Source organism: Rhinocladiella mackenziei (assembly GCF_000835555.1).
Source record: "Rhinocladiella mackenziei CBS 650.93 unplaced genomic scaffold supercont1.7, whole genome shotgun sequence".
NCBI lineage: Eukaryota > Fungi > Ascomycota > Eurotiomycetes > Chaetothyriales > Herpotrichiellaceae > Rhinocladiella > Rhinocladiella mackenziei.
Window position 1 is genome coordinate 1172889 of NW_013550598.1, and position 19987 is coordinate 1192875.

General features: G+C 49.9%; 8 protein-coding genes across 8 annotated transcripts; 4 read left to right on the top strand and 4 right to left on the bottom strand.

Annotated features, from left to right (window-relative positions):
* Positions 1-126: 126 nt before the first annotated feature.
* Positions 127-1895, top strand: Z518_09240 (uncharacterized protein; the record flags this gene model as incomplete). The annotated part of the gene is made up of 5 exons (XM_013413196.1): positions 127-138; positions 212-579; positions 617-944; positions 975-1241; positions 1383-1895. 5 exons carry the CDS (start codon positions 127-129, stop codon positions 1893-1895), a joined length of 1488 nt encoding a protein of 495 aa, XP_013268650.1.
* A 787-nt stretch (positions 1896-2682) lies between these two features.
* On the bottom strand, positions 2683-3852 carry Z518_09241 (uncharacterized protein; the record flags this gene model as incomplete). Its single annotated transcript, XM_013413197.1, has 6 exons — positions 2683-2847; positions 2901-3086; positions 3139-3203; positions 3259-3389; positions 3474-3672; positions 3759-3852. The coding sequence occupies 6 exons, from the start codon at positions 3850-3852 to the stop codon at positions 2683-2685; spliced, it is 840 nt and encodes a 279-aa protein (XP_013268651.1).
* Positions 3853-5126: 1274 nt separating this feature from the next.
* On the bottom strand, positions 5127-6514 carry Z518_09242 (flap endonuclease 1; the record flags this gene model as incomplete). Its single annotated transcript, XM_013413198.1, has 3 exons — positions 5127-5648; positions 5702-6453; positions 6502-6514. The coding sequence occupies 3 exons, from the start codon at positions 6512-6514 to the stop codon at positions 5127-5129; spliced, it is 1287 nt and encodes a 428-aa protein (XP_013268652.1).
* Positions 6515-6980: 466 nt separating this feature from the next.
* On the top strand, positions 6981-8261 carry Z518_09243 (uncharacterized protein; the record flags this gene model as incomplete). The annotated part of the gene is made up of 1 exon (XM_013413199.1): positions 6981-8261. One exon carries the CDS (start codon positions 6981-6983, stop codon positions 8259-8261), a length of 1281 nt encoding a protein of 426 aa, XP_013268653.1.
* A 746-nt stretch (positions 8262-9007) lies between these two features.
* Z518_09244 (ubiquitin-conjugating enzyme E2-16 kDa) lies at positions 9008-9784 on the top strand (the record flags this gene model as incomplete). Its single annotated transcript, XM_013413200.1, has 5 exons — positions 9008-9051; positions 9164-9209; positions 9312-9341; positions 9405-9588; positions 9645-9784. 5 exons carry the CDS (start codon positions 9008-9010, stop codon positions 9782-9784), a joined length of 444 nt encoding a protein of 147 aa, XP_013268654.1.
* A 1462-nt stretch (positions 9785-11246) lies between these two features.
* On the top strand, positions 11247-13126 carry Z518_09245 (uncharacterized protein; the record flags this gene model as incomplete). Its single annotated transcript, XM_013413201.1, has 2 exons — positions 11247-12785; positions 12851-13126. 2 exons carry the CDS (start codon positions 11247-11249, stop codon positions 13124-13126), a joined length of 1815 nt encoding a protein of 604 aa, XP_013268655.1.
* Positions 13127-13747: 621 nt separating this feature from the next.
* Positions 13748-16954, bottom strand: Z518_09246 (uncharacterized protein; the record flags this gene model as incomplete). The annotated part of the gene is made up of 5 exons (XM_013413202.1): positions 13748-15244; positions 15934-16319; positions 16395-16620; positions 16681-16703; positions 16786-16954. The coding sequence occupies 5 exons, from the start codon at positions 16952-16954 to the stop codon at positions 13748-13750; spliced, it is 2301 nt and encodes a 766-aa protein (XP_013268656.1).
* A 1270-nt stretch (positions 16955-18224) lies between these two features.
* Z518_09247 (uncharacterized protein) lies at positions 18225-19589 on the bottom strand (the record flags this gene model as incomplete). The annotated part of the gene is made up of 2 exons (XM_013413203.1): positions 18225-19516; positions 19577-19589. 2 exons carry the CDS (start codon positions 19587-19589, stop codon positions 18225-18227), a joined length of 1305 nt encoding a protein of 434 aa, XP_013268657.1.
* Positions 19590-19987: the final 398 nt, after the last annotated feature.

Consider the following 19987-nt stretch of genomic DNA (forward strand, 5'->3'; position numbering starts at 1 on the left):
GACTTACGAGAGTTTATTACAACAAGAGGCAAAGAATCGAGAGAGCAAGCCGGCGATAGGCAAGAGTACCTCATCTCGAAGCTCCGGAGGTCAGTTGATCAACTCATCCCACGGTCCAAACCAGTCATGGCCTGGGTGGTGAATTTCCTCTTACTCTTCGGCCTATGGTTTTGCTCCACCTTCTACAGCCTCGCTAGGAACTATCTATCAGCTCGCGAAACTGGCCTTCCCATCATCGTCGTTCTGTTCAACCGCTTTAATCCACTATGGGTTGTTTTTCTCTGTCCCCTTGCGACCTGTCTTCCAAAAGCTCCTTCCGGAAAGGCTCTACGAATCCCTCGATATCGCAACCTATGGCTTCGAGTTCCGACGCAAATACTCTGTCTTCGAAAAATACGGCCCAGCCTTCGTCCTCGTGACAGCCGGAGGCAATGAACTCAACCTGATCGACCCTGAACTGGCGGCCGAGGTTCTCAAGCGTATCAAAAGATTTCACCAACACAGAAGCTACCTGCTTGATAGTGAACATCTTTGGTCGCAACCTAATTACCAGCCAGGGAGAGAGCTGGTCACGACAACGTAAACTGATAGCGCCCAACATTAATGAGAAAATCAGCGGTCTAGTTTTTGGTGAATCATGTCGACCGGCCCCAGAGATGCTGTCGTCCTACATGGACGAATTGAAAGGTGTGACGGATGATACGGCGCGAGGGATGAAGACCATTGCCTTCAATGTTTTAAGTACCGTTGGCTTCGGCATCTCACGGCCACGGAAGGAGGAAAAGGTCGAAAAGCCCAAAGGAGGATATAGGATGACGTACATGGAAGCTACAAAGACGGTGATCGAGTTTCCCCTGCACACCAAGGAGATGCTAGAAAACGAGCGCAGACAACTGCAGAAAATTAACGACTCCGAAGCGCGAAGTACCCTCATGAGCATGCTGGTGCGATGAGCTGACGCCAGCGCCGACCAGACGGGCGAAACCAAAACAACCAGCCTGTCCAAGAACTCCCAGATCCTCTCAGAAGAAGAGATCCTAGGGAACATATTCGTCTTCACATCCGCGGGATTCGACACAACGGCCAACACCATGGCGTACGCACTGGCGCTGTTGGCCACATATCCAAAGTGGCAAGATTGGCTGTACGAAGAAATCAGCCATGTATTCGGCAACAAAGATACGGAGAGCTTGGAATACGCAGAGATTTTTCTTCGATTATCTCGTTGTTTGGCTCTGATGGTAAGAAAGTCTCCTGCCTGGACACCTACCCTTAAAATTCTTCCTGTTATTTTCTTGTATCTTGTATTTCGATCAACGTGCCTCTTCCCCCTCTCGGGGGGAAAGACTCTTTGTACTTACTGATGATCCGAACGTAACTAGTACGAAACAATGCGCCTCTTCCCACCCGTTGTGCACCTCGCCAAACAAACCAATTCAGCCTACGACGTCTCCATAACCACCTCAACAGGAAAAACTTACTACATCCCATCCCGCACCCTAATTTACATCAGCAGCGTAGGCCTGCGCCGCTCCCCGAGTACCTATGGGCCCGACGCCTCCGAATTCCGTCCTGACCGCTGGCTCATTGACCCCACACCATCACCCGGCGTGGCAACAATCGTCAACATCAAAACAATGCCCAAAGGGACTTTCTTGCCTTGGTCACCCGGGCCGTGCTCCTGCCCAGGAATGAAAATGAGCCAGGTGGAGTTCGTGAGCGTGTTCATGACAATCTTTGGCAAATATAGATGTGAGCCTGTCAAAAATTTTGAAGGCGAGACAGATCAGCAAATCAAAGAGAGGTTCGAGGCTGTGATGGAGAATAGTCAGCCGAAGCTCACGTTGCAGATGATGGGGAATCGGGATTTGAAAGTTAATTGGGCAAGACGGTGACAGAGGCCAGGATAGGGGAGGAGAAAGGGAAAGACGTTTAGAAGAGAGGAGAGGTGTACGCTCATACACAGATGTTATAAGGTTTCTTTTAGGAACGAGTTTATCCTCAGATCCTCTGTACATGGTGACGATGGACCATGTCCAATCAACATGCTTCGCTTACTTGTCTCACAGCTCGCCTCGTGGAACCGGAAAAACTCGCTTCCGATGCTTTAACAGTGGATGGAGATCAAGATCAAAGACAGAACCGATTCTTGTACAAGGTATTGGATTGACTCAAAGTGTACGAGAAATCTCTCCAATGTGAGCCTGGAATCCCTCATCCCCTCAGTTTAACAGAATTGGGAAGAGAAATGCCCATAAGCAATATCATCTTCGCCTCAGAGTGCACCCTGGTGGCTGTGGCGGTTGCATTTGTTGCCCATAGTTGTTCCATCCTTATAGACCCATTTCGCTGCCCTTTCCCAATGATAACGCCGTTCCACTTTAAGACATCCCGTCTTGACACTCCAGACAAAGCCAGACTTTAAGACAGACAGACAGACACACACACAGGCGAGGAATCCCCCTCCAGTAGAAAGACCAGAAGAAACTCCTCCTTACGGTGCCAGAGTTTGGAGACGATGATATGTAACATCATCAATACCCCATCTCCGTGACGCCTCATCCCTAGACAGGCCTCCCATACCCATCATTCCATCGACATGACTTCAAAATACCAGATACGGCAAAAAGCAAGCGACACACATCAAGTCATAACAGCGACATAGCTTTCAGTAGAGGGCGTTCATGCGGCGGCCTCAGTCTTCTTGGGTGTCGCCTTCTTTGGTGTGGCTTTCTTTGTTGCAGCTTTTTTGGCGGGGACCTTGGTGCTTGAGGTGGTCTTTTGTTTGCTGACCCGTCCAGACTTGGTCTTCTTCAGCGCAGGAGGGGCGTCGGTGACGGCAGGGGCCTAAGATATAATTAGTCAAGAGTCAATGACAAGCCACGTTGGATGGTTCGTACGGAAGCTTCAGTTTTGGTCTTGGTTTTGGGAGCTCGCTTGGTGGCGGTGTTGGCTTTGGGCTTAGCAGTGGTGGTTTTCTTCGGGGCGGCAGCCTTCTTCACTTTAGGAGCGGCAGTTTTGGTCTTGGGAGCAGCCTTGGCCTTAGTCGTCTTTGGTTTGGCCTCTTTGGCCTCCTTTTTCTCTTTCTATACGAATGATTAGCATAGGAATAGGGAGGACGATGGTTGGGGCGTTGACCTTGACAGTCTTCTTCTCGGCGGGCTTAGCCTCCTTCTTCATCAACTTGACAGGACCAGATGGGCCTGAGAATGACGCATTAGCACAGACAATATGGGCTAGCATGGGAAGGATAAGTACCCTTTGGCTGTTGGAAGTCACCCTTGTCGACACCAGATTTCAGAGCCTTGTTGAAGAGAGAGTCGAATTGGGTCTCGGAGGTGACAGTGATGTTGTTGTTTGCCTTGACATACTTCTTGATGGCTTGTCGGCTGTGCACAAGTAAGCATCGGGTTGTGTGTGGGAAAGTGACCGCCTTCGACAACAATGTCAACAAGGCGCGGGCAATGACTCACCTACTTCCGTTGCGCTCCTTAAGCTGCATTTCAAGACACGTCAGCAGCCATTCAACCCATTTGGGAACTGTATAAACAAATGCCACTCTCTTGCGCCGACTCCACAGCCAAACGAGGCGACTAGATAGGCGTTTCGAGAGGCATCGACGTTGTCGCAAACGAGATTCACTCACATTGAGGATAGCCTCCTTGATCATATCTAAGAGACATAGTCAGTATTGATACGCGACAACGAAAGACTTAACAGCAGGCAGCTGCGACAGCGTTTTGGACTGGCAAACTGACCTTTATAAGTAGCATGGGAGGGGGCGGCAGCAGGCTTTTTCTCCTTTGCTTCTTTGGCCGGAGCAGCGGCGGCAGCAGCTTTCTTGGGAGGCATGATGATGGTAGAAGTGTGATTAAGTAGTTGGATTGATGAATCGAGCTTGGAAAAAAGAGGCAGATAGGTGTGGTGAGCGACGGGTGGGCGACCTGAGAGAGAGAAAAATGAGCGATAGAATGGGCATTCGCAGCGCGCGGGCGGGGGATGCGACGGATGTTTATACCTCGCATGTGACGTGGGTTGATCCGCGAGGTGCTCCTGCCCTGCAGCCAATCAGAAAATGCAACACGCGGCGGAAACTCGACTCGAACAAAATAATAAATAGGACGAGAGGCTCCTTTTTAGCTCTGCCCATCTGGCTCGGGTCTCATCAATTCGCTGCTCTATGCCACTGATCAATCAGATCACGCGCGCAGCTGCCATGCCCTCCCTCACACCCTGTCTCTTCTCACCCCGTCCATTGTCTTTCCAGATCTTGTCATTCTATCCTATCCCACCATTGAGCTGAGTGTGTCATTCTTTATCATGATCACCGTCAATCTTACACCAACCTACCATCCCAGCTCCTGCTGCCTGCGATTTTCTTTATGGCGTCTACCTCATCATGTGATGGATCATTGCGATCTAATCTGAACCGTCGCCATTTGTTCTTCTCATCGCGTACGTGATGAGAACATAATAGGTGTTGCTACATTGATCCCATCATCTGGATTCGTCCCGGAGGCACGAATTTCGGCTGCTTTGGCGACTCGATTGTTTCTGTGGTGGTCACAGGAGGAGGGATCACGTCGTGAAACCGCATTTGTACTGCCTTGCTGAATCGCTGCTCACGACGTTTAACGCGAGTGACTTGTCGCGGGGTTTCCGATTGTTGTTTCACGTGTTCTCACAAGCTTGGCGACAGGCTTCCCGTTGGAAATTGATACGTGTTTCGGGCTCTGATTTAACAATCGGGTTATCGTTACTGATGGAAGGCTGCACATTGACTATGTCCCGACCGCAAGGCAGGTTGGACGATGGATCAAGCTCCAGCCATTGGGAATGCGAGCAGCTGACCTCGCCACCCACCTTGGCCGGACTGTGGTCATGTGAGCCGCATCGACCAAAACTTTTAGTGCCAAGTCTATCTCAACCTGCAGCGCACCGGCAAGTTTGTCTGATGGTTCAAGTCCGTTCCTTGGACTCCATGGCACCTTAGGCAACGGCGCCTATGATATCTTTCCCTCCGAAACGCCATTGCTATGAGTAGATACATCATGTCTCTCCCATCCTCTCCACCTTCAGCCATTTATCGTTACTTGAAAATTGCGTGATGTCTGCCCAATGCCATCTCATGTCGAGAGGTGGGCCTTCGCTTTGGATTCTTTCTTGGTCTTTGCATCTTCCTTCCTTTTCTTCTTTGCTTCAGCAACTTTCTCATCGTGCTTGCGTTTCAGGTCCTTCCTCTCTTTCTCGGTCTTTGGTATAGCCTTGAAAAACCCCTCCAGTCTGGACTGTTGTGCTGTTTTGACATTCTTTTGCAATTTCTGGGCTGCGCTTCGTACACGATCTTCATTGAATCCCTTCTCGTTGACAAGAAATTGAACAAGACCTTCCACATCAGGTGCCTCCCATTTAAAATCACACTCGGGATCATCGGCCGATCGGACATCGGGGTTGAGGAACAGCTCTCTTGCGTCTTTGTACGGCCAGTCTTCAGGAAGGGAGTATCTCTTCTTCGGATCATTTTCAATGAATTCGACGACGTTTTCGAGTGAACCGTATTCTCGGATGAGTTTCAGGGCCGTGTTTGGTCCGATTTTTGGAATCGGGTCAACGTAGTCGCATCCCAGAAGGATACATAGGTCAATGAACTAACCGAGTCAGTATGTGACGGTATTCAAATGTGCGTGGGGGGACCACCTACCTGATTTCGGTTCATGTCCAATCCCTCTAGAGTTTTGTCGAGATGAATCTCTTGGATAGGTTCTTTCCGCTGCTCACTGAAAGTGAGGTGTCGGAGCAAGATGGGCGCGTTGAAACATAATGTATCCATGTCCTCTGATGCGGCGGCATACACCTTACCAGCACGTGCTAGAACTGCACATTGCGCCTCAGCCTCAGTTGGGGCGATGATGTATGGAATGCCCATCAACTTGAGTAATCTTCTGCACTCTTCATTATGCTCTCTGGTGACTCTCACTGTACGTCTTGAAAATTTCTCCACCTCTTCCGCAGTCCCGGTTTCTTTGGCCTCCTCATGCTGTTCGCTGGCTTCGTTCTTCCGGGCAAACCGCTTCGCCAACTCACCCGATTTCAATTTGGGGGGTGCTCCGTCGAAGACGTAAAGTGGTTTAATGCCGTTGTCGACTATGCGCAAAGTTCGATAGAACATTCCCATGAGATGCGACGTAGTTTCACCGGTGTCCGACATGAGTTGTTGGCCATCTGAACGAACCGCGACCAAAAAGCTGTAGATACTCATGGACCTGTGGGAGTCAGCCGATGTCGCCTCATTCAAGACTGATTCAGGCATACGCATCCTGGATACAAGAATTAGCTCGGCCGTCAAGGGCAGAGTAGGGACACTTACAATAGCAACTTTCCTGCCGAAGTGGTTCTTGATTTCACCAGTTTTGATGGCGTCAGGTGCCTCGTCGGCGATGACATGGTATAGTTCTGCTCACGGTCAGAATATGAGATCCAAAACCAGAAGCAGCATCATACGTTTGATCCCCATCGCCGCAAATAGCTATGGCTCTCACAGATTGGGTCGTCGGTTGGGAATTTCTCTCTTGAAGCGGGAGGTGCATGTCACCGCGCGTAAAAAGCTCTAGTAGGGTCGCGTAACGCGCATGACGTGGGGTAATGAAGGGCGGGCTTCATGATGCAAGTCACCTGGGCACCAGAGTAGGTTCATCAAGCCACACGCGAACGACCACAGCTTGGTTTTCAAACTTCTTACTACGATACTTCTCCACAGCGGTGCACTTCACCCAGAGACCGCAAATTATCAGAACTGATGTTGCGAAGTATTTTGCTCTCTGCTGCGGGCGGGACCTCGGCATCCTTCTCTGCTTTGAATGATCGGCATTGATCCCCGACAACAAACTATTTTCCTTTCATTTTGCTACGTGTGACCTCCCGATCGTCTCTCTCCTTTCCCCCTTTCTCTTTCCTCTCGTCTCCTCTCAATTGTTTCGATCATGTTGTCTCGGTCTATTTTCCGTCAGGCAACGCGGGCGCATTTGACTACCACCACACTACCCCGTTGTTGGAGAAATGCCTCCTCAGCGGCGGCCTTTAATTGGGAGGATCCTTTGAACCTATCGAACTTTCTGACCGAGGAGGAGAAGGCAATACAAGAAACAGCACACTCATATTGTCAAGAACGACTGCTGCCAAGAGTATTGGAAGCCTACCGCAAGGAGGATTATGACAAAAAGATTCTCCAAGAAATGGGCGAGCTAGGCTTGTTGGGTGCCACAATCAAGGGTTACGGGTGTGCTGGCGTGAGCAGCGTTGCTTCAGGGCTCATAACCAGGGAAGTTGAGAGAGTTGACTCGGGATATCGATCTGGCATGTCCGTCCAGAGTTCGCTGGTAATGGGACCTATCGACGAGTTCGGAACTCAGGAACAAAAAGATAAATATTTGGAGAAGTTGGCAAAAGGTCAACTTATAGGATGCTTTGGCTTGACCGAACCGAATCATGGATCTGACCCAGGGTCAATGGAAACTACGGCGAAACCACATCCGACGAAAGAGGACCACTACTCGATCTCGGGAGCTAAAACCTGGATTACGAACTCTCCAATTGCGGATGTCTTAGTGGTCTGGGCTAAATTGCAAGAGACGGGCAAGATCCGAGGCTTCGTGGTCGAAAGAGAAAAGTGCCCCCCCGGGACGCTTGAAACGCCAGCTTTAAAAGACAAAAATGGACTTCGAGCGTCGATCACGGGTATGATTCAACTGGACGAATGCCCCATACCAAAGGAGAACATGTTTCCCGAGGTGGAAGGACTCAAAGGTCCCTTCGCTTGTCTCAACTCGGCCCGATTTGGTATTGCCTGGGGGACAATGGGAGCCCTTGAGGATTGTATCAGTCGAGCGCGAGAGTATGCCCTTGAAAGAAAGCAATTCAAGAACAATCCAATCGCCAAATATCAGCTTGTTCAAAAGAAGTTGGCCGATGCAGCAACAGATGCCGCCTACGGACTGGCCGCTGCGTACCAAGTTGGCAGACTGAAGGATGAGGGAAAGACTGTCCCAGAAATGATATCAATGATTAAACGCCAGAACTGCGACCGAGCTTTGATCAATGCCAGACATCTCCAGGAAATCTTTGGGGGCAATGCGGTCAGCGATGAATATCATATCGGACGCCATGTTGCCAATCTATTTGTCACGCAAACATATGAAGGACAGAGTGACATTCACTCGTTGATATTGGGAAGAGCTATCACTGGCATCCAGGCATTTGTATAGAGAAGAAAAGTACATAGGTACATCTCCGGGGGGAGCCCGTCACAGTAGTCGGTGAACAGCCTCCTAGAATTACCCAAGCTGGAGGCACCCATCTGCGGCTGATACGCAACTGGAGCCCGAGTTATGGAACTTGAAAGCGGAACAACCCAGCAAGGCGGAAGAAAGGAACTAACTGGCATTAGTATATTTTTTGTTCATGCTTTGTCATATCAAAGTAATGACCGTGGTGACGGCAATAGAGTGGTGGCGAAGTGAGCGCCCGATCCGAAAAAATTGAGCCCGAACCACACGGTTATTGGGCATCAGAAGTGTGTGTCAGGCTCCTTCGCTAGAATCACTGCCATTACTAGCATCTTCTACCAGCGAGAGCCTGAGTTCGGTAGCTGCTGGGTGTCTGCCAAGGCGAGGTTCAGACGCCCCCCTACAAAGTTCAACTGCGCTTGTCCAGCTGAGCGTTGTTACCAGACATTCTCTTTCACCAACACCAAGCGGACCCTCAACCACCTCGAACTGACAAACATTTGACACACCACCTTTGATTCCTGCGATCTTCCTCGCTTCCAACTCTTAATTCATTTCTCTCTTGATCGCAACCTCTCAGGTTCGTTTGCGGCATTCTTATGCCAACTTTTGGGCTCTTCTGATCCGCAAGTTGACTCAGATCGCAGCCCCGCGTTCCCCTTCGGCCTCGACCACCTTTTCACTCTCAAATCCCTTCTACCCTGACATACTTGGATCCTTCAGTCATGGCGTTGAAGCGTATCAACAAAGAACTCACAGATCTTGGCCGGTTAGTAATTCCTCACATCCAGCGTCTCTAGCATACTCTAGGCACTCAATACGGGGCCTTGATAGAGATGTCTGAAGCGTCGGAAATACAAACTGACGTGGTGCGATTGCAGTGATCCTCCTTCATCATGCTCGGCTGGCCCCATGGGAGATGATTTGGTACGTTCGCAGACCTGGAATGCCGCCGTTGATAGTCAAACGGACATGCCGGCGATGCGCCTGGAAAAACACCTAGATCATCAGCTAACAGCTCGTTTTCAGTTTCACTGGCAAGCAACAATCATGGGTCCTGTATGTGATGATAGCCCTTTCTTTGATACTCTGCACGTGGATTAGTTCTGACGGATTCTTCAGGGTGACAGCCCGTTCCAAGGCGGTGTCTTCTTCCTGGCCATCCATTTCCCTACAGACTACCCTTTCAAACCACCCAAAGTCAACTTCACCACCCGAATCTATCATCCGAACATCAACTCCAACGGCAGCATCTGCCTGGACATTCTGCGAGACCAATGGAGCCCCGCTCTGACGATATCGAAAGGTATGTACCCAACAACGCCCAAAGGTGGGAAGATAACATGCTGATAAGTGAAACAGTCCTCCTGTCCATCTGCTCCATGCTCACCGATCCCAACCCCGACGACCCTCTTGTTCCGGAGATTGCCCACGTGTACAAGACCGACCGTGCTCGATATGAAGCTACAGCCCGAGAATGGACGAGGAAGTTTGCCATCTAGTCGCTGTGGGAGATTGAGGGGCAGTTAGTCAGTGCTCGGCGATGCTAGGGCAAAGGATAAAGTCATGGTGCAGCAGATGAGAGATGGTGGAGGCCGCAGTGGATGGCAAAGGCAAGGCAAGGGCCTTGGCCGTGAAGAACAAGGTTGATGGATGTGAGAGTACGACCAAGCATTATCATACGGATGCAACGACAGCGACGGGAGAAATGGGCGTAGAAGTTCTGGACGTGCTCTAGTCCAACAACACGACCTGGGATGAACTCTTATGATGCATTACATTCTGGGCGTACTTTAGGAATATTCACTGTGCTTTCGCAACCAGAACTCCAAATGTGGCCTTCTCTTCTCGTCCCCTCTCATCTCATGATTCCTTGGGTCAATTTTCTACCTTATCAACGACTAATTTTGGCCTCTATGGTGAGACTTGAGACCACAGCCGCCTTGCCCAGGCTGGGCAGAGGTAAGCAAGAGGCATGATAGCAGGGCATCATCTGGGCGCGTCCGTTCATTCGAGAGATGTCCCTATCCAATAGGAATATCTATTCGGCTCGACAAGACCGCTCTCCGATGGGATGTTTGTCAGGCCCCTTGTTGCACAGGCACGTGCCTGAAAAATTCTGGGGTTGGTGGACCAGACAGAGGTGATATGACGAGCTGCAAGAGTTACGATTGTAGAAAAGCCTTGTCGACTTGAAACAAGGAGGCTGCGCGGCAATCTTGAGGGGAAGATAAAGAGGCAAAGAAGAGTGCTGCTGGCCCGAGGCCCCGTTTCGAATATATCATTGCCCCTGAACGTGTTTCACCAACTGGTTTCCACCACAATCCACATCCGATGCTGCTACAAATCATCTCGCCAGAACATACCTTTCTCTCCTTCACCCTGTCCAGGCCATTGCCAAACCATTGCTCAACCAGCGCGTCCGGACTTCGGTTCCCAATGCTTGTCAATTTTTACCGGCCAGCTATGTGGGTTTCTTTGTCATTGCTCCACCTGTGCTGTCCACCCCTACTACACCCAACAGATCCCCCTTTCTCACTGCATGAGGGAGAATGAGACTTTCCAGCACCGGATAGGCCCGATGATCGATGCGGCGACAAGCGCTGAAGGGGTAGAAGTTTCTCTGTCACTATCTCTCGTGGCTCTCCCTGTTCCTAGTCTTCTGTTTGTTTATGTTGATCGTCTTGTCCTTTCCCCCCGGAGCGCATTCTTCAATTCTTTAGACGTAGGGGCCATCGTCAGCCTTGCCTGGTGCGAAGCTCACCCTCCTGATCGTACGAAGGTACGATGTATTGGTATTGACCCCACGACATCATTTCCTTCATACTGATACTGTGTCAGGTGTTGGTTTCAAGAACCTCTTCGAGTCTCCTTGCTGGAGCAACACAACCGAATAGTGGACTAATCAGAGACGAGTCTCAGACCGTTCTGAATCATCACCCTTCATTTTACTTGTTGGCCGCCATGAATATCTCGACGCCGCAACCTTACTTCCAGATACCGCTGGGTCGGTCCAACACTACTACACACAATAATGCGCCAATGTATTACCTGGAGAAGCCGTTGGCCAGGTCAAACACGTCGTCGACAACGTCCTCAATGTTGGAACGATCCCGATCAACTCCTCTTTCGAGGATGTTGTTGTCCGGAGAAGTCAGTGGTGAAGCGCCGCGAGATCTGACCTTGAAAGAGAAGTTTGAAAGATGGATGGTCAATGAAGGTTCAAGGCGGGTGGTGGTGAGCGTATTCGTGCTGGTTCACGGACTGATATTCGGCTTTGGGTTTATGAATTATCAATTGAAGGACAACTTGACGACGGCGCGAGCAACCTTCGGTATCACCTATCCGATCGCACGTTCGGCCGCTTTGGTTTTGCATTTTGACGTCGCATTGATCCTTTTCCCGGTCTGCCGAACGTTGATCTCCCTGTTACGACAAACACCTCTCAACAGCATTATTCCCTTTGACAAGAACCTCACCTTCCACAAGCTGGTGGCCTATTCGATCGTCTTTTTCACATGGGTTCATACGATTGCGCACTGGAACAACTTCGCCCAACTTGCAGCCAAACAGAAGCTGGGATTCGTTGGCTTTTTGCTCGCCAACTTCGTCACGGGCCCGGGCTGGTCCGGATATGTGATGCTCGTCGCCTTGATGGCTATGTTGCTGACCTCGATCGAGAAACCCCGACGAGCGAATTATGAACGTTTCTGGTCCCTCCATCATTTATTCGTTGTGTTTTTCGTGTTTTGGTCTATTCATGGAGCCTTCTGCATGATCAAATCTGATACCGCACCTTTCTGCTTCGGTACCGGTGTCTTCTGGGAATACTGGATGTATGGGGGTTTCGCGTATCTTTTGGAACGCGTCCTCCGTGAGATCCGAGGCCGACACAAGACGTTCGTCACCAAAGTCATCCAACACCCAAGTAATGTCGTCGAGATCCAGATGCACAAAGAAAAGACCAAGACCCGTGCCGGCCAATACATCTTCATTTGCTGCCCGGAAGTCTCTATCTGGCAGTATCATCCCTTCACTTTGACCTCCGCGCCAGAGGAGGACTACATCTCTATCCATGTACGGATGGTGGGCAACTTCACCAGAGCCCTGGGCAAATCCCTAGGATGTGACGACAGTAAGGGTAAAGGAGGCAACAAAGACGGTGCCAAAATGCAACGTTCCGAAGTCGTCTCCATGGCTCCCGGTGGATTGACCAAGATCCTACCCCGGATCTACGTCGACGGACCCTTTGGCTCTGCGTCCGAAGACGTCTTTAAGTTCGAGACCGCCGTGCTTGTCGGCGCAGGTATCGGTGTCACTCCCTTCGCCAGTATCCTCAAGTCTATCTGGTACCGTATGAGTACCGGCAACGGAGGCAAGACCAGACTACGCAAAGTCTACTTCTTCTGGATTTGTCGTGACTTTGGGTCTCTGGAATGGTTCAAGAGTTTACTCATGGCCATTGAAGCTCAAGATAAACAACATGCCATTGAGATTCATGCTGTATGTTTTATCCTTCGTCGCCACGCATAAAGTTGATCCTGTTGACTGACATTGATGACAAATAGTATCTGACCGCCAAGATCTCCTCCTCGGACGCAAACAATATCATGCTCAACTCCACTGACACGGACGCCATCACGGGCCTTCGCACGCCTACGAACTTCGGCCGACCAAATTGGGACATGGTGTTCCGCGCGATTCGCAAATTGCATTCGCCAGGTGAAGCGGGCGTGTTCTTCTGCGGTCCCAAGGGATTGGGCTCCCAATTACATATTCTATGCAATATGTACAGTGAAGGTGACAAGGGATTCAGCTTTGTATGGGGCAAGGAGAATTTCTAAACTTCATCCATCCACTTGTTCATCTTATCACCTTCACTCGCTAACTGGACGGGGACGCTGGAAATCCAGTAACTCGTTGAGATTGGAAAAAATGCACGCACGGGGAGCGTATTGGACTGGATTGGAAAGGGAAACCCAGGGAAGTGAAGGGAATATTTGGCACAGGTGAGATTTCCGTTTATCGGCAAAATGGATGACGTCCCAGAAACGCAGAGACACAGAACGGGCAATCTGTGTGAGAAAGACCAACTCCAGCCACATTTACAAGGGGATTGTAAGAAAGCGAGTCTTGTGTGTTTTGTGTTCTTCAAAAATGTTGTTATCACTATCTATCATCCATCCAGTCATTTTATAGAGATACCACTATACATCATCAGCAGCAGATTAAAAGCCATTTTCCTTTTTCTATCAATGATAATCTGTATACGTACTTTGTGGCATGGGTAAACATAGTCGTGGCCACACCACATCGCAAAGGGGAATTATATCTGCCATAGGACTGATTACTCTTTCCTGGCTTGGCCTGGTTGGGATGCCTGTCTTCCCTAATATGGATAGCCGCGTAGAGCAAAACAATGAAAACAACGATGCATAGGATGCTAATGCGATAGGGGTCGGATTTCAAGCCAGCCCAACTTTTGTCCTCGCCCAAGCCGTCCTTTCCACCCATTCAGGGCCCCTCAAGTGTAAAATTTCACTTACATTCTTGACCAACGCCTTGCCCGACCCGCGCGACCACCAGAAGATATCTACGTCGTCCAGGCAATCGAGCAAGACAGCCCAGTGCAGGAAAATCAGTAGTGAGACAGAGTTGCCGTCGCGCAGGCATGAGATGAAGTCCTTTCCCGCCATGGCGAGCCAGCCGATGATGTGTCCCCGATCTCGATATGAGGACGGTGGAGTGAAAGTGGGTGTGGGTACTGAAACCGCCCCTGTCGCCGAAGCTGAGAGAAAAGCAGAGGCAGACGGAGATCTGGAAGCAGGAGTTGAAATTGGGGTTTCTGTGTTTACCGGGCCTTGTTTGGCGAAGCTAAATTCGAGCTGGGAGATGGCCGAGTCGTTGATTTCGAGGACCGTGGACGTGCCACCGCGCCGGTTCCCACTCTGGTTACCTCCTTGAGGCGTGGTCGTGGTCACGTTCGCGTTAAGTCGCTCATTCAACTCTCTCAACTTGCAGAGTGCTTCGATGACATCCGGGTCTGCCAGGCGCCAGCGCCAGTCCCAGTACTCGGCGTACCTGTTTATGAGAAACCGAAAGGGGCCTCCATGAAGCCATTCACGGCTTACTTGGACGATAGAGCCGACTCCCTTCAAAAACTCGAAGAGCGTGAATATGCTTTGAAGAGGTGTCAGATGAAAATCCATGTTGAGGTTGGGGTTTGAAGCAAAGTCCAAGTTGTCTTTACCAGCCAGGTTGTTTCTGTCTACGACAGACTCCCCGGTCGTTGTTGAGAAGAACGCTGATTGTTGCGGAATCGCAATGGCGAGGAGCATGGTGAGTATGGAAAACGCAAAGACAGCGTCACAGTTAGCTTGCGTCACGTCAGGGAGGACCGAGTGGAAAGATGCAAATGCCATGTTTTGATATTCGAGGGCCTTGCGGAAGTAGAAGGACGGCGAGCGACCAGATATCAGCAAGAAAGACACATCGGGTTCGCGGGATTCGCTGGCGTCTTCTGCGGTTGACTGTTTCAACTTGGTGGCCATATGGAGCGCTGCAAAGGCCAGGATGCCATGGAGAAGAAAATCGTGCTTTAAACCTTGCATGGGAACGAATCTCTGCCATATATCGGCAGCTATCGTGTTGTCAGACACGCCGACACAGGATTTGTAGGTCGAGGTTGAGTAATGATGCATCAGTTCCAGTTCGAGAATTCGTTGCGCAGAGATGTCGTCGTCGTGGCCATAAGCCTTGCTAACCCGCCCGCCGTTGGCGACTTCTTGTGACTCGTGAGTTGAGTGGTGAAGCAACGAAGGAGGATTATGATCTGGGTCGAGGCCCGCCGTGGCTGCTGTCGTCACCGGATCATGATTGATGCCTTCTCGTTGTTGGTGCACATATGAACAGTCCAGCTCCCTGGCCACGCAGTTGGAACAGATGGGCCCCCTTTCATCGCACTAGACAACAGAATGAATACGATGGACATAACAGGGAATGATAGAACCAGAGGGGCCCTTACCTTGACTCGTCGTTGCTTGCATTGTTGACACCCTTTTCGAGATTTGGTGTGTGTACGACGCGGCGGCATCAACTTTGATCTTGAGCAGTATATATATCTCCTGTCTAGACCACGCTGAGACTTAGGGGAATCTAGAAGTTGAAATATGTTGGCAAAGGCACGAGAAGAAAAGTGGCATGAATAATTCAGCTGTGGAGTAACGATAATCGGCAAATTCGTTTAACATACTTTTCTGAGACAATCATCCACAAGATTTCTCGTAAGAACACTCATTTACGATTTCCTCGCAATCCCAGTCGATAGAGGCTGGGAGAACTTGCCCAGTGAATTCTATTGATATTCTGTCAGTGCCATTGCTCTGTATTTTTGCCAAAATCCTTGACGCTCGAGCCGAATGTGTCAAAGTCGACGCCCAATCGCAGAACTCCCATGATTCTATACTGGTCGTACACGGCCCCCAAAAAGGTCTATAACCCCAGTCTTCCTCCTTTTTAGATCCACGCTCGAGCTCGAAGAGGCCAGGCCAATCGTCGCCGATTGGGTCCAAATACTCTAACATCCTGTTGTTTATTTCATGCTGTAGACCGAAACCACCCGCCTCACCACTTTTCCCTCTCCCCCTTTTACCATCGCATTGACCTCGCTCGGATGTATGACTGCGAACAAAATCATGGCTGCGACCATGAGCACGGAATCAAAGATGTAAAGATACACCTCGTGCGAAATCAGATAACCATCATTCCCCTGTGCGTACTCGATCAAGCGGAACACCGATCGGACGAGAATGAGCAAACTACCACCGTACAGCGCGTAGAGGTGTTTCTTCCAGACATGCGCTGTGCTTCCGCTGCTGAGGACCTTGGAGGTAGGCATTCTGTGCATTCGGATGTGGAAAGTGATGCCGACGATGATGAAGAAGGAGAAGAACAGGATTTGCAGGACGAGGCCACCGATGATGATCTTTTCTCCCGTCGTCATTGAAGATTCAGTACCGCTGGCCATGATTCCTCCACCTGAGGTCAAACTTGTGTATCAGCATTCGGCGGTTCCATTTTTTGAAAGGCGATGAAAAGAGGAAACCAACTGACCGCTTCCCTGCATCAGAAACGAAAGCACGTCTCCAGCCACAAATATCTTAGTCAACCATCGTGTATTGATGACTGAGTGGACAGCTCCATCCGTCAGACGAATGACACGGCCCAATTCCATGTAGATGCTTGCCGCAAAAAGCGCCGGGGCGACGAGGATTAGGATCGACTGCAGGACGTAAGCCCCGACGCTCCAATCTGGAGACTCTTGAGATCCGATCGCTCTCTGCGTTCACTTCTTGTTAGGGGGTCTGAATGCCTCGAAAGGGAGACGAGTCCATCATACACCAATGTATCCAATCCATTGAACTGGAATCAAGCCAGTGTTAGCACCAGACCAATAGGCCATCCCCCCAAGGCAAGAAACTCAAGGGGATGATTTGAGACGTACAATATCCACCTATGCAAAAGGGAATGAAATACCACGTCCGCGTCCGAACAAGTTGGTAAGTATGCAGCAAGGTTATCAAAAGGAAGAGGATGATAAAGATGACCGCGGCTGTGAGAGAAGGATCATATTGATATAATTTGAAATCAGCATTTTCATTATCGCCAGCCATTGTTTGCAAGATTCGCAGATGATGCAGAATAAAAGGAGGGAGGGATAGGGGAGTGAGACAAGGAGCACAGAGCACGCCGGCATGATTTTATTTCCATATCAAGACTTTGACCTTTTGAATGTTGCCTGAAGCGAAGACACTCTCTATCTTTTGCCCATGTGGATCGCCAAAACATTATCTTCTCAAGTCGATGGATTAGGTTAAGCAGACTGGGGATTTTGATCCCCTGCGCCTTCGCCTTCTCGTTCTCGTTCTCGTTTTCGTGTTTGGCAAAGTCAGAATTCCTCATCCCCATTGGCTATGGGGGATGTACTGCGGGTTAGCCTCGTAATTTGCCGAGAAGAACGGGTAGATGTTGGGGGCTGAAACTCCTTGTCCACGACACGTGACAACCACGTGACGTATTGGTATACGCGGTAGATAGCTTTGTTGACGAGGAGGTTCTGCCCTCAAGAATACAACATGAGTTCTTACCACAGCCCGAGGACGAGGACGAATTCGGAGTCAAATTTCACCAGATGCCGAGTTTAGAGCTTGGTCACCTCGTGTGTCATCGACCAATCAAAACGAGAAGCCAGGTCTAGGCCATTCAGCGTTGATGCTGATGCATGCAAAGGACTCGATGTGGAACATCCCACATCGTCGCCTCGCCTCAGAGTTGAAACAAAGATAAAAGCAAGCAACAATAATCGGTTTCATGTGGGTTCCCACGTTTTTCGTCTCCATGTCAGCGGGACAGATTACTTCAGTTTCGTTGTTTCGTTTCTCGTACAACAGGGGGGGAGCCCTTGGACTTTGAGCTTGAGCTCCTCATGTGCTGAGGCAGACGAGAGTCAAGCTTGGATCAATTTGTCGCACTACCTCGAGAATGGCTACCCGGTGTATGCTGGTTATGTGGCGTAATATCCTTTGTGCATGGACATGCTACGTAACGTCAAAGGTCGGCCCAATTACTTCAGTGTTTGCAAATATTGGAGTCTCCATTGCGGAAAGAGTCATGTAGGTTCCCAATTTTGACATCATTCAAAACGTCGATGGCCATCATGATGGAAGAAATTCGTACATAATCCTTGGTTGTAACCGACGGGGTTATTTTGCATGATCATCTGGTTGTGAAATATAAGAGATCATTCCAATATCCGTCGTCTTCCCAATCAACTCTTCAAATGTTCGATTCCTGGTGAACGCCTGCTTGTTCCATAGATTTCTGAACGACGTTGTCAATGCACCCATCTCATTTCCGACAATTCGTGGGTCAAGGTTTCGCGATTCAGCCGACATGACCAAACTCATGTATCACTTGTTTCTCCATGGTTGGGTGTTGAATCAGCGAGGGCGAAAAATTTCGACTGTTGGTGCCATCGTCAGGGTCGTAGACACTAGCACTATCTTGACTCGCTTCATCTCCCGATTCAAGATCGCTTTCATCTCTGAAAGGTTTGCTATCGCAGTGGAATGTAGGACTCTCCTCACCGTCGTAATCCTCAACCACCAAGATTGGTCTTTTTTCAGACGGGTCCGAAGACAGAACGTCGATGGCCTTGGGTGGATCAGGCATACTGTACATATAGGTAGCCCAAAATACCAAAATCGAGCCCAGCAAGAAGTAGATGGTGGGGACAAAATCGAAGAGGAAGACCGAGGCGATGGTCGATAGCACAATGGAGAGGGAAGTAGCGAACCCCTTGAGGATATTGTCGGCGTATTTGATGACCATTGCCACAATAAGTCCTCCAGCGGCTTGAATGCAGACTGTTGCCGCAACGACTGCGTTGTATCCCTGGAAAAATCCGTTCTCGCGGATTGCTTGACCATCCCACACCAATGCGCCGAAGAGAGCAATGGCCAAGCATCCAATACTCAGTTGAATGTTGCGTATCCAGATTGATGAATTCTGACCGCCCTTCAACACTCGTTCGAAATACACACCAGCAAATCCCGAACAGATACAGGCAACTGCCACGGAGGCAATTCCCATCACATAATTTCCCTGCTGAGCGCGGAGTGGCGTGGTTGATGAGGGAATCTGAACACAGGCAACCCCGGCGGTGAGAATCACCAGGGATAACCACTTTTTGGACGAGAGAGTCTGTCCTAACATCCAGACAGCGAAGAGGGCGGTCGTCAGGATTTTGCATTGATATGTGACCTGGAATGTTGCGGCATCCAGGTTGGAAGCAGCCACAAATTGGAGATTGTTTTGTAGAGTGTAAAGGATGGCGGGAACGAGGAGTTTAAAGAATCCACTCTTGACACTGAAGAGATCCGTCCACAGCTGGCGGAAGCCATAACCGGATTGGCTGGAGGATGTACTACTGGCATTATCTGAAAAGGTGGGGAGTGGTGAATAGCGGGAGCGTGTTCGTTGTTCGCGGAGGTGGACCAATAGGCATATTATACATTTGAGGGCTTCGGAGAGAACGACTGCGGTTGAGCTCAGATATCTCGGGCCCGGGAGGATTCGGGAATATCGCATGGTCAGAACCAAGGTAGAGTTCTGGAGGACCAGCGTGAGGAGGGAGACATATTTCGTGGGGACTCCATAGATGATTGACAGACCGTCTGCGCATCCCGGGTTAACGTCGTGTCAGTCTCATACAGGGAAGAGCATATCTTGCATACCTTGAGCAGCCATGTTTCCCACTAGTTCATAGGACAATTATCGGCTTCGAAGACGGTGGAAGAGGTGAGTATTTAGATCGTGGTACAAAGGAGCGACAATAATGCCAAATGAGCGACAGCAAGGAGATGAATCAAAAGAGCGACAAGTATCTAATTAAGCACAGACATAAGGGACAGTCAGTCCATGATGTTAAATGAATGACTTTAGTGGGATATGAGCATCCATGAGCGACGTCGAGGAGATGGTCCGTTCCTGAGAAGCTATCACATTCCAGAAAACATGATGGTGAAGAGAGTTCGAGAGAGAGACACACACACAACGCGGCTGGTAAGGAAGTGGGACGGTGGGAGGAAAGAGATTGCTAAGGGGTGGAGGAACCCTGATTCAGCCAGTGGCGCGGGCTCATCACC